The sequence below is a fragment of the Lichenostomus cassidix genome, unplaced genomic scaffold (assembly GCF_008360975.1).
Source record: "Lichenostomus cassidix isolate B80296 unplaced genomic scaffold, HeHo_3.0 HiC_scaffold_39, whole genome shotgun sequence".
In the NCBI taxonomy this organism is placed as follows: domain Eukaryota; kingdom Metazoa; phylum Chordata; class Aves; order Passeriformes; family Meliphagidae; genus Lichenostomus; species Lichenostomus cassidix.
This window is the reverse complement of record NW_028147446.1, coordinates 2,019,108-2,031,173: the sequence shown is the minus strand read 5'-3', so window position 1 is coordinate 2,031,173 and position 12,066 is coordinate 2,019,108. Positions and strand designations below refer to the sequence as shown.

At 42.9% G+C, this 12,066-nt stretch overlaps 1 protein-coding gene across 2 annotated transcripts; it reads right to left on the bottom strand.

Moving 5' to 3' along the window:
- Positions 1-2,596: 2,596 nt before the first annotated feature.
- LOC146422717 (hepatic lectin-like) lies at positions 2,597-11,836 on the bottom strand. 2 transcript variants are annotated; one of them, XM_085045834.1, is made up of 6 exons: positions 11,720-11,835; positions 9,352-9,459; positions 8,676-8,744; positions 7,250-7,401; positions 4,367-4,479; positions 2,597-2,875 (listed from the first exon to the last, which is right to left on the bottom strand). In XM_085045834.1, exons 1-6 carry the CDS (start codon positions 11,763-11,765, stop codon positions 2,722-2,724), a joined length of 642 nt encoding a protein of 213 aa, XP_084901960.1. In that variant the 5' UTR covers positions 11,766-11,835; the 3' UTR covers positions 2,597-2,721. The 2 variants fall into 2 exon arrangements, with proteins under 2 accessions (XP_084901960.1, XP_084901961.1); XM_085045835.1 differs by lacking the exon at positions 8,676-8,744 and having other exon boundaries at positions 11,720-11,836.
- Between the last annotated feature and the right edge of the window lie 230 nt (positions 11,837-12,066).

Here is a 12,066-nt window from a genome sequence, read left to right as displayed (position 1 = left end):
TCCCGGTTCTCTCCCGGTCCTCTCCCGGTTCTCTCCCGGCTCTCTCCCGGTTCTGTCTCGGAGCTCTCCCGGAGCTCTCCCGGTCCTCTCCCGCTGCTCTCCCGGTCCTCTCCCGGAGCTCTCCCGGTTTTCTCCCGGTCCTCTCCCGGTTCTCTCCCGGTCCTCTCCCGGTGTCCCCGCGGTGTCACCTCCGCCCTGCCCGCGCCTGGCGCTCACCGGGAGGTGACACCGGACCGGAGCGGCTGGAGGCACCGGAGGCACGGGAGGCACCGGACGGAGAGGAGAGGAGCGGAGCAGAGCCGAGCCGAGCCGAGCGGAGCGGAGCAGCTCCAGCCGAGCCCGAGCGCGCCGCCGCCGCCGCGGGAGCGCGCGTGGGGAGGAGAGAGAGACGGGAGCGCGCGGGGGGGGGAGAGAGGGAAACCCCGAAAATGGGAAACTCCAAAAATGGGAAACCCTAAAAACGGGAATGGCTCAGAAAACGGGAAACCCTGAAAATCGGGAATCCCAGAGAATGGGAAACTCTGAAAATGGGAAACTCCCAAAATGGGAAATTCCGAAAACGGGAATGGCTCAAAAAATGGGAAACTCCAAAAACCAGGAAATTCCAAAAACTAGGAAACCCCGAAAATGGGAAACCCCGAAAATGGGAATGGCTCAAAAAACGGGAAACCCGAAAATCGGGAATCACAGAGAATGGGAAACTCTGAAAATGGGAAACTCCGAAAATGGGAAACCCCAAAAATGAGAAACCCAAAAAATCGGGAAACCCCAAAAATGGGAAACTCTGAAAATGGGAAACCCCAAAAACGGGAATGGCTCAAAAAACGGGAAACCCCGAAAATCGGGAATCCCAGAGAATGGGAAACTCCAAAAACCAGGAAACCCCGAAAATGGGAAACTCCGAAAACGGGAATGGCTAAAAAAACGGGAAACCCCGAAAATCGGAATCCCAGAAAATGGGAAACTCCAAAAACCAGGAAACTCCAAGAAAGAGAAACTTCAAAAATGGGAAACGCCAAAAATCGGGAAACCCAGAGAATGGGGAAACTCCAAAAACTGGGAAACTCCAAAAACCAGGAAACCCCGAAAATGGGAAACTTCAAAAACCAGGAAACCCCAAAAATGGGAAATCCCCAAAATGGGAAATTCCGAAAACAGGAATGGCTCAAAAAAAGGGAAACCCCAAAAATCGGGAATCCCAGAGAATGGGAAACCCCAAAAACTTGGGAATCCCCAAAATTCGGGAGTCCTCCAAAAACCAGGAATCGCCAAAAATCGAGAAACCCCAAAAATGGGAAACCCCAAAAATGGGAAACCCCAAAAATGGGAAACCCCAAAAACCGCAAATTCCCAAAAACTGGGAATCTCCCTAAAAAAAGGGGAAACCCCCAAAAATCGGGAATCTCCCTAAAAAAACGGAAGCCACCCCAGGACCTCCCCTTTCCCGGGATCAGAGGGGAATTGGGAATAATTGGGGAAATCCAGAGGGATTTGGGGAATCCAGGAAGGGAAGGACGAAATTCCCAAATCCCTGTGGATCCCAGAGCCACCCAGGACCTGAACCCCCATCGAGTTTTGCCTAAAAAACCCAAAATCCTGGGAATTTCAAATTGGGAATCCAAGCTGAACCTCCCCAAAAGTGGGGAAAACTTTGGGAAAACTTTGCTGATTTTGGGGGGAAAAGATGAAAAATTGGGAATTCCCAAATCCTAATTCCACCCTAAAGCACCGAATCCCGGGAATTCCCAACCCAAACCACCCCAAAAATCGGGAAAAATTGGGAATTTCCAAATCCCAGTTCCCAATTGGGAATTTCCAATCCACAATTCCCAAATCCCAATTCCACCCTAAAGCACCGAATCCCGAGAATTCCCAATCCAAACCTTCCCAAAAATGGGGAAAACTTTGGGAAGTTCTGATTTTTTGGGGGAAAAGATGGAAAATTGGGAATTCCCAAATCCCAGATCCCAATTGGGAATTTCCAATCCACAATTCCCAAATCCCAATTCCACCCTAAAGCACTGAATCCCGGGAATTCCCAATCCAAACCACCCCAAAAATGGGGAAAACTTTGGGAAGTGCTGATTTTTGGGGGGAAAAGATGGAAAATTGGGAATTCCCAAATCCCAATTCCACCCTAAAGCACCAAATCCCAGGAATTCCCAACCCAAACCACCCCAAAAATCAGGAAAAATTTGGGAAGTGCTGATTTTTGGGGGGAAAAGATGGAAAATTGGGAATTCCCAAATCCCAGATCCCAATTGGGAATTTCCAATCCACAATTCCCAAATCCCAATTCCACCCTAAAGCACCAAATCCCAGGAATTCCCAACCCAAACCACCCCAAAAATGGGGAAAAATTGGGAATTTCCAAATCCCAGTTCCCAATTGGGAATTTCCAGCCCACAGTTCCCAAATCCCAATTCCCAGTTGGGAATTTCCAATCCACCAATTGGAAAAGATGGAAAATTGAGAATTTCCAGCCCACAGTTCCCAAATCCCAATTCCACCCTAGAGCACCGAATCCCGGGAATTCCCAAAAATCGGGGAAAACTTTGGAAAAATCCCAATTCCCCCTCCAGATATCAACCCAAAGCAGAGCAGGAATCTCCTTTTATTCCGCAGAATTCCCCCAAATTCCTGATTTTTTTTTGGGAATTCGGCTGTCTGGCTGGGTGGGGAGCAGGAAAAGCGGGAATTTGGGAATCCAGATCCCGAAATTTAGTGGGAAAAGGGGATTTTCCTGGCCAGAGGTCTCTCGCAGATGAAGTAGCACTCGAAGGTGCAATGCACGTCGTTCCATTTCCCCGAAACCCAGAGGTGAGCACAGTCCTCGTTGTCGCCGCTGTTGTTGGGCTCTCCTTCCCGCCAGAACCTGGGAAAATTCGGGGAAAATTTGGGAAAAATTCGGGGAAAATTCGGGGAAAATTTGGGGAAAATTTGGGGAAAATTCGGGGAAAATTTGGGGAAAATTTGGGGAAAATTTGGGAAAAATTCGGGGAAAATTCGGGGAAAATTCGGGGGAAATTCGGGGGAAATTCGGGGGAAATTCGGGGGAAATTCGGGGGAAATTTGGGGGAAATTTAGGGAAAAATTTGGGAAAAGGGTGGGAGGGAATTCCCCAAAAAAATCCCAGTGATTGGGGTGGTTTGGGGGAGAGAATTGTGCAAAATCCCAATGTTTAGGGAGGAAAAATCCCCAAAATCCCAGTGTTTGGGATACAAAAAACCCCAAAATCCCAATGGTTGGGGAAGAAAAATCCCCAAAATCCCAATGGTTGGGATGGAAAAATTTTAAGAAAAGTGGGATTTAGGCTGGGATCCCAGGGATTTTGGGGGAAATTTTTTGAGGGAAATCCTGGGATTTGGGCTGGAATCCCAGGGTTTTGGGGGAAATTTCGGGATTTCGGGGGAAATTTTGGGATTTCAGGGGAAATTTTTGGGGGAAATCCCAAGATTTTGGGGGAAATTTTGGAGGGAAATCCCAGGATTTGGGCTGGAATCCTGGGATTTTGGGGGAAATCCCTGGATTTTGGGGGAAATTTTTTGGGGGAAATCCTGGGATTTTGGGGGGAGATTTTGGGGGAAATCCCAGGATTTGGGCTGGAATCCCAGGATTTTGGAGGAAATCCCAGGATTTTGGGGCAAATTTTGGGATTTTGGGGCAAATTTTGGGATTTTGGGGCAAATTTTGGGGGAAATCCCAGGATTTTGGGGGAAAATTTTGGGATTTTGGCTGGAATCCCTGGATTTTGGGGGAAATTTCGGGATTTTGGCTGGAATCCCAGGATTTGGGGGGAATTTTGGGGAGAAATCCTGGGATTTGGGCTGGGATCACAGGGTTTTGGGGGAAATTTCGGGATTTCAGGGGAAATTTTGGGGGGAAATCCTGGGATTTTGGGGGAAATTTTTGGGGGAAATCCCTGGATTTGGGCTGGAATCCTGGGATTTTGGGGGAAATCCCAGGATTTTGGGGGAAATTTGGGGATTTGGGGAAAATTTTGGGATTTTGGCGGGAATCCCTGGATTTTGGGGGAAATTTTGGGATTTGGGCTGGAACCCCAGGATTTTGGGGGAAATTTTGGGGGAAATCCTGGGATTTTGGGGGAAATTTTGGGGGGAAATCCCAGGATTTAAGGGAAATTTCAGGATTTTGGGGGAAATCCCAGGATTTTTGGGGAAATTTCAGATTTTGGGAGAAATTTTTGGGGAAATTTCCGGGATTTTGGGGGAAATTTTTGGGGGAAATCCCAGGATTTGGGCTGGAATCACAGGATTTTGGGGGAAATTTTGGGATTTGGGCTGGAATCCCGGGATTTTGGGGGAAACCCTGGGATTTTGGGGGAATTTTGGGGTTTTTGGCTCACGTGAAGGCAGAGCTGTAGTCGCTCCCATCCACCCACTCCCAGTTCCCCTCGGAGTTCCCGTCGGTCAGGCCGATCCAGAATCGCTCGTTCCGCGTGCGCGACATCAGGAAACTCTGCGGGGGTTTGGGGTCAGGGGGATTTGGGGTCAGGGGGATTTGGGGTCATTGGGAATGGATTTGGGATCGTTGGGGTTGGATTTGGGATTGTGGGAATGGATTTGGGATCATTGGGAAATTATTTGGGATCAGTGGGAATTGATTTGGGATCAATGGGAATTGATTTGGGATCATTGGGGTTGGATTTGGGATTGTGGGAATTGATTTGGGATTGTGGGAATGGATTTGGGATCATTGGGGTTGCATTTGGGATCAATGGGAATGGATTTGGGATCATTGGGAATTGATTTGGGATCGTTGGGAATGGATTTGGGATTGTGGGATTGGATTTGGGATTGTGGGAATGGATTTGGGATTGTGGGAATTGATTTGGGGTCGTGGGATTGGATTTGGGATCGTTGGGATTTGATTTGGGGTCGTGGGAATGGATTTGGGGTCGTGGGAATGGATTTAGATCGTTGGGAATGGATTTGGGGTCGTGGGATTTGATTTGGGATTGTTAGGATTGGATTTGGGATCGGCGGAAATTTATTTGGGATCAGTGGGAATGGATTTGGATCAATGGGATTGGATTTAGGATCAATGGGAATTGATTTGGAATAATTTGGATTGCATTTGGGATCATTGGGATTGGATTTGGGATCAGTGGGAATTTATTTGGGATCAGTGGGAATGGATTTGGGATCGTTTGGATTGGATTTGGGATCAACGGGAATTGATTTAGGATCATTGGGATTGGATTTGGGATCAGTGGGAATCGGATTTGGGATCGTTGGGAATGGATTTGGGATCATTGGGGTTGGATTTGGGACCATGGGAATGGATTTGGGATCAGTGGGATTTGATTTGGGATTGTGGGAATGGATTTGGGATTATTGGGGTTGGATTTGGGGTCGTTGGGAATTGATTTGGGATCATTGGGATTGGATTTGGGATCGTTAGGATTGGATTTGGGATCGGCGGAAATTTATTTGGGATCAGTGGGAATGGATTTGGGATCATTGGGGTTGGATTGGGGGTTGTGGGAATTGATTTGGAATAATGGGAATGGATTTGGGGTCTTGGGAATGGATTTGGGATCAATGGGAATTGATTTGGGATTGCTGGGATTGGATTTGGGATCAGTGGGATTGGATTTGGGGTCGTGGGAATTTTTGCTTACCTGCCTGGGGAAGCTGCCCATCATCACTGGGATTTTGGGATTTTTTTTTTGGATTTTGGGATTTTTTTGGGATTTTTTTGGGCTCACCTGCTCAGGGAAGCTGCTGACCAGGATCAGGATTTTGGGATTCGGGATTCAGGATTTGGGGATTTTAGGATTTTTTTGGGATCTTTTTTGGATTTTTTTTGGGGGGATTTTTTTGGGGATTTTTGTGGGATTTTTGCGGGATTTTTGTGGGATTTTGGGGTTTTTTTGTGGGATTTTTTTTGGGATTTTTTGGGAATTGGGGATTTGGGATTTTTTTAGGAATTTTTTAGGATTTTTTGGGGCTCACCTGCTCGGGGAAGCTGCCCACCACGGCCAGCTGAGATCTCCTCTATTTGGGATTTTGGGATTTTTTTGGGATTTTTTTGGAATTGGGGATTTGGGATTTTTTGGGGATTTTTTTTGGGATTTTTGGGGCTCCACCTGCTCGGGGAAGCTGCCGATCACTGCTGGGATTCAGGATTTTGGGATTCGGGATTCAGGATTTGGGGATTTTAGGATTTTTTTGGGATCTTTTTTGGAGATTTTTTTGGGGGGATTTTTTTGGGGATTTTCTTGGGATTTTTGCGGGATTTTTGTGGGATTTTGGGGTTTTTTTGTGGGATTTTTTGGGGATTTTTTTGGGGATTTTTTTGGGATTTTTTTAGGATTTTTGGGGATTTTTTTGGGATTTTTGGGGATTTTTTTGGGATTTTTCAGGCTCACCTGCTCGGGGAAGCTGCCGATCATGGCTGGGATTTGGGATTTTTTTGGGGGATTTTTGGGGGGATTTTTGGGGGGAATTTTTTGTGGATTTTTTGTGGATTTTTTGTGGATTTTTTGTGGATTTTTTTAGGATTTTTTGGGGCTCACCTGCTCGGGGAAACTGCCCACCACGGCCAGCTGAGCTCTCCTCTATTTGGGATTTTTGGATTTTTTTGGGGATTTTTTTGGGATTTTTTTTGGGATTTTTTGGGGATTTTTTTGGGATTTTTCGGGGGATTTTTTTGGGGATTTTTTTTTTGACTTTTGGGGCTCACCTGCTCGGGGAAGCTGCCGATCATGGCTGGGATTTGGGATTTTTTTGGGGGATTTTTTTTGGGATTTTTTTTTGGATATTTGTGGGATTTTTTGGGGGAATTTTTTGGGGATTTTTTGGGGATTTTTTTGGGAATTTTTGGGGGATTTTTTTAGGATTTTCAGGCTCACCTGCTCGGGGAAACTGCCGATCACTGCTGGGATTCGGGATTTCAGGATTCGGGATTTCGGGATTTTGGGATTTTTTTAGGACTTGTTTTGGGGTTTTTTTTGGGATTTTTTTAGGATTTTTCAGGCTCACCTGCTCGGGGAAACTGCCCACCACGGCCAGCTGAGCTCTCCTCTATTTGGGATTTTGGGGATTTTTTTGGGATTTTTTGGGGGATTTTTTGGGGATTTTTTTTGGATTTTTTTTGGATTTTTTTGGGATTTTTTTGGATTTTTGTGGGATTTTTGGGGGTTTTTTGGGGGATTTTTGGGGGGATTTTTTGGGGATTTTTTTGGGATTTTTTGGGGGATTTTTGGGGGATTTTTCAGGCTCACCTGCTCGGGGAAACTGCCCACCACGGCCAGCTGAGCTCTCCTCTCCTCGCACTGCTCCTTGGCTCTCTGCCAGCTCATCCTCGCCAGCGAGAAATAATAACAATTCCCAGAAAAATATTCCCATTCCCGGGAATTCGCCCCACACGGGAACACTGCAAATAGGGGAAATCGTCTGTGACCCCAAAAGGGGATTGTCCTGGGAAATTTGGGGTTTTTCACCGGATTTTTCACCCTAAAATTGGTGGGATTTGGAGGATTTTTCTCCCCGTAAATCCCCTGAATTGGGATTTTTATCCCTAAAAAAATCCATCCAGATGTTGGGATTTGGGATTTTGGGATTGGGATTTGGGAATTTGGGATTTGGGGATTTTGGGATTGGGATTTTGGGATTTTGGGATTTGGGATTTTGGGATTTGGGAATTTGGGATTTTGGGATTTTTGGGAATTTGGGAGTTTTGGAGGATTTTTCTCCCTGTAAATCCCCTGAATTGGGATTTTTATACCAAAAAAAATCCATCCAGATGTTGGGATTTGGGGAATTGGGGATTTTGGGATTTGGGATTTGGAAATTTGGGATTTTGGGATTTTGGGAAGTTTTGAGGATTTTTCTCCCTGTTAATCCCCTGAATTGGGATTTTTATCCCTAAAAAAAATCCCTGCAGATGTTGGGATTTGGGAATTGGGGAATTTGGGATCAGGATTTGGGATTTTGGGAATTTGGGAATTTGGGGATTTGGGATTTTGGGATTTTTGGGAATTATTTGGGAGTTTTGGAGGATTTTTCTCCCCGTAAATCCCCTAAATTGGGATTTTTATCCCTAAAAAAATCCCTGCAGATGTTGGGATTTGGGATTTGGGGATTTTGGGATTTTTGGGAATTTGAGATTTGGGAATTTGGGAGTTTTGGAGGATTTTTCTCCCCGTAAATCCCCTAAATTGGGATTTTTATCCCTAAAAAAATCCCTGCAGATGTTGGGATTTGGGGAATTGGGGATTTTGGGATTTGGGAATTTGAGAATTTGGGATTTAGAAATTTGGGATTTTGGGAATTCAGGATTGGGATTTGGGAATTTGGGAATTCTGGAGGATTTTTCTCCCCGTTAATCCCCTAAATTGGGATTTTATCCCCCAAAAAAATCCCTCCAAACGTTGGGATTTGGAGGAATTTTAGCTGAAAAAAACCCCAAAAATTGGGATTTTTCTCCCCCAAAGTGTTTGTTGGGATTTAGGGAATTTTCTCCCTCGAAATATTGATTTTTTTTCCCTCAGAAAACCTCCAATTCTGAGGGAAAAAAAAGAATTTTCCCAAACGATTCAAGTGGGATTTGGTGGGAAAACCTCCGGAAGGAACTTTCTGGGGGAATTTTTGGGGAAATTCCCAGGAATTTTGGGAATTTTGGGAATTTTGGGAATTTTCAGGACTTACGGAATGAATCCCAATCGGAAAAATTCTGCTGCAGGTTTTTCTGGCTGAGCTGGGAGGAAAGTGAGGAAACTGCAGGAAAAATGGGAAAAAATGGGATTTATTGGTGATTTTCCAGGTGGGAAAAATTCCCAAAAAATGGGAATTGTTGGTTTAGGATTTGGGGAATTGCAGGGGATTTGGGATTTGGGGTGGAAGGAGGGAATTCGGGGATTTTTGGGGAATTTTTGGGATTTTTTTGGGATTTTTTGGGAATTTTTTTGGAATTTTTGGGGAATTTTTTGGGATTTTTTTGGGAATTTTTTTTGAATTTTTGGGGAATTTTTGGGGGAATTTTTTGGGATTTCTTTGGGAATTTTTTGGGGAATTTTTTGGGATTTCTTTGGGAATTTTTTGGGAATTTTTAGGGGATTTTTTGGGGAATTCTCACCTCTGGACAGAGCCAGGCAGCTCAGGGATTTGGGATGGATGGAATTCTGGGGTTTTGGGGATTATTTTGGAATTTTGAATTTTTGGGGTTTTGGTTTTGGGAATTTTGGGATTTTTTTCTTTTGGGAATTTTTGGGAATTTTTGGGAATTTTTTGGGATTTTTTTGGGAATTTTTTTTTTTGGGGTTTTTGGGGATTTTTTTGGGATTTTTTTGGGGAATATTTTGGGGTTTTTTTTGGGAATTCTCACCTCTGGACAGAGCCAGGCAGCTCAGGAGCAGCAGCAGCAGAGAGAGAAATCCCAAAGTGAGATAAACAGCAGGGAAGGAGAAGAACCAGCGGGGAGGGAGGGAGCGACCTGGAATGAGAGGGAAAAATGGGAAAAAAATGGGAAAAACGGGAAAAAAATGGGGAAAAAAACAGGGAAAATTGAGGGGAAAAACTGGGGAAAAATGGGGGGAAAATACAGGGGGAAAAAAGGGAAAAACAGGAAAAAAAAACCAGGGGAAAACCAGGGAAAAACTGGAGAAAAATGGGGGAAAATTCAGGGGAAAAATTGGGATAAATTGGGGAAAAACTGGGAAAAAAACCCGGGAAAACCAGGGAAAAACTGGGGAAAAATGGGGAAAAATGGGGGAAAAAATCCCAGGGAAAATACAGATGAAAAACTGGGGAAAAATGGGGGAAAAATCCAAGGAAAAATCAAGGGAAAATCAAGAGGAAATCAAGGGGAAAATGGGAAAATCCAAGGAAAATAATAGGAAAATCAAAGGAAAAGAATCACGAAAATAATAGGAAAATCACAAAAATCAAAGGAAAAGAATCAGGAAAATCAAAAGAAAATCCAAGGAAAATCCAAGGAAAATCTCAAAGGAAAATCTCAAAGGAAAATCCAAGGAAAATCAGGAAAATCAAGAAAATAGAAGGGAAATCAGGAAAATCCAAGGAAAATAATCAGGAAAATCCAAGGAAAATCAGGAAAATCAAAGGAAAATCAAGGGAAAATCAAGGGAAAATCCAAGAGAAAATCCAAGGGAAATCCAAAGAAAATCAGGAAAATCAAAGGAAAAGAATCAGGAAAATCAAAAGAAAATCAGGAAAATAATAGGAAAATCAGGAAAATCAAAGGAAAATCCAAGGGAAATCAAAGGAAAATCAGGAAAATCCAAGGAAAATCTCAAAGGGAAATCCAAGGAAAATCCAAGGAAAAAATCCAAGGAAAAAATCCAAAGAAAATCAGGAAAATAATAGGAAAATCAGGAAAATCAAAGGAAAAGAATCAGGAAAATCAAAAGAAAATCAGGAAAATAAAAAGAAAATCAGGAAAATAAAAAGGAAAATCAGGAAAATCCAAGGAAAATCCAAGGAAAATAATCAGGAAATTCAAAGGAAAATCAGGAAAATCAAAGGAAAATCAAAGGGAAATCAGGAAAATAAAAAGGAAAAATCAAAGGAAAAATCCAAGGAAAATCTCAAAGGAAAATCAAAGGAAAATCCAAGGAAAATCCAAGGAAAATTAAGATAAAATTCCAGGGAAATCCAAGGAAAATCCAAGAAAAATCCAAGGAAAAAATCCAAGGAAAATCCAAGGGAAAAACAAAGGGAAAAACAAAGGGAAATCAGGAAAATCCAAGGAAAATCCAAAGAAAATCAGGAAAATAATAGGAAAATCAAAGGAAAAGAATCAGGAAAATCAAAAGAAAATCAGGAAAATCAAAAGGAAATCCGGAAAATCAAAAGGAAAATCAGGAAAATCCAAGGAAAATCCAAGGAAAATTAAGATAAAATTCCAGGGAAATCCAAGGAAAATCCAAGAAAAATCCAAGGAAAATCAGGAAAATCAAAGGAAAATTCAGGAAAATCAAAGGAAAATAATGAGGAAAATCAAAAGAAAATCAGGAAATTCAAAGGAAAATCAAAGGAAAATCCAAGGAAATTCAGGATAAAATCCAGGGAAAAGCAGGAATTTTGGGAAATCAGGAATTCCCAGGATTTCTCATCCCTTTTCCCGCTGTGTTTATCCAAAGGTTAATCAATAACCAGATCGGGTTGGGATTTGATCCAGGAGGGAAGAATTTGGGGAGAATTCCTGGGATTTTGGGGTCTTTGGGGAGGATTTGGTTTGGATTATTTTGGGAATTTTTTTGGGATTTATTATTTTTTTTGGGATTGTCGAAGAATTAATTATTTGGGAAGAATTTTGGGGAATTATTTCGGGATTTAAAATAAAAAAACAATCATTTCTCGATTGTTTTATTGGATTATTTCAGGAATTCTTTGGGGATTTATTTCCCGATGGATGATTTTTTTTTTTTTTTTTGGCTCATCGAAGAATTAATTATTTGGGAAGAATTTTGGGGAAAATTTCGGGATTTTTAAAAAAAAAAAAATTAAAAAAAATCCTGATTATTTTCTTGAATTATTTCCGGGATTTTTCAGGAATTTTCCCCAATTTCTTCCCAAGGATTTCGAATTCCCAGCAGCCAAATTTTGGGGATTTTGGGGATTTTTGGCATCACCCGAATTCCCCATCAGGGGGAAGGAAAAACCTTTGGAAAAACCTTTGGAAAAACCTTTGGAAAAATCTCCAAACCCGCCAGGAAAATCGGGAATTTCACCTCGGAAAGTTCGCAGATCATCCTGCAGCTCCTCCTCCTCCTCCATCCGGTTTTCGGGGGGAATTTGGGGATTTTCCGAGGGAATTTTGGGATTTTTTTTTCGGGCTCAGGAGAGGATTTCCAACCCCAAATCTGCCGCTGTGACCTCAGGGATTCTGCAGCTCCTCCCGGAGGAGTTAAAATTTAACTCAAGTTCGATTTTTTTTTTAATCCGGGATTTTTTTTTGGGTGGATTTTTGGGGATTTTTTAATAATTTGGAGGATTTTTAAAATTTTGTTTTATTTTTTGTTGGATTTTTGGGGACTTTGAATGGATTTTTGGGGATTTTAATAATTTAGAAGATTTA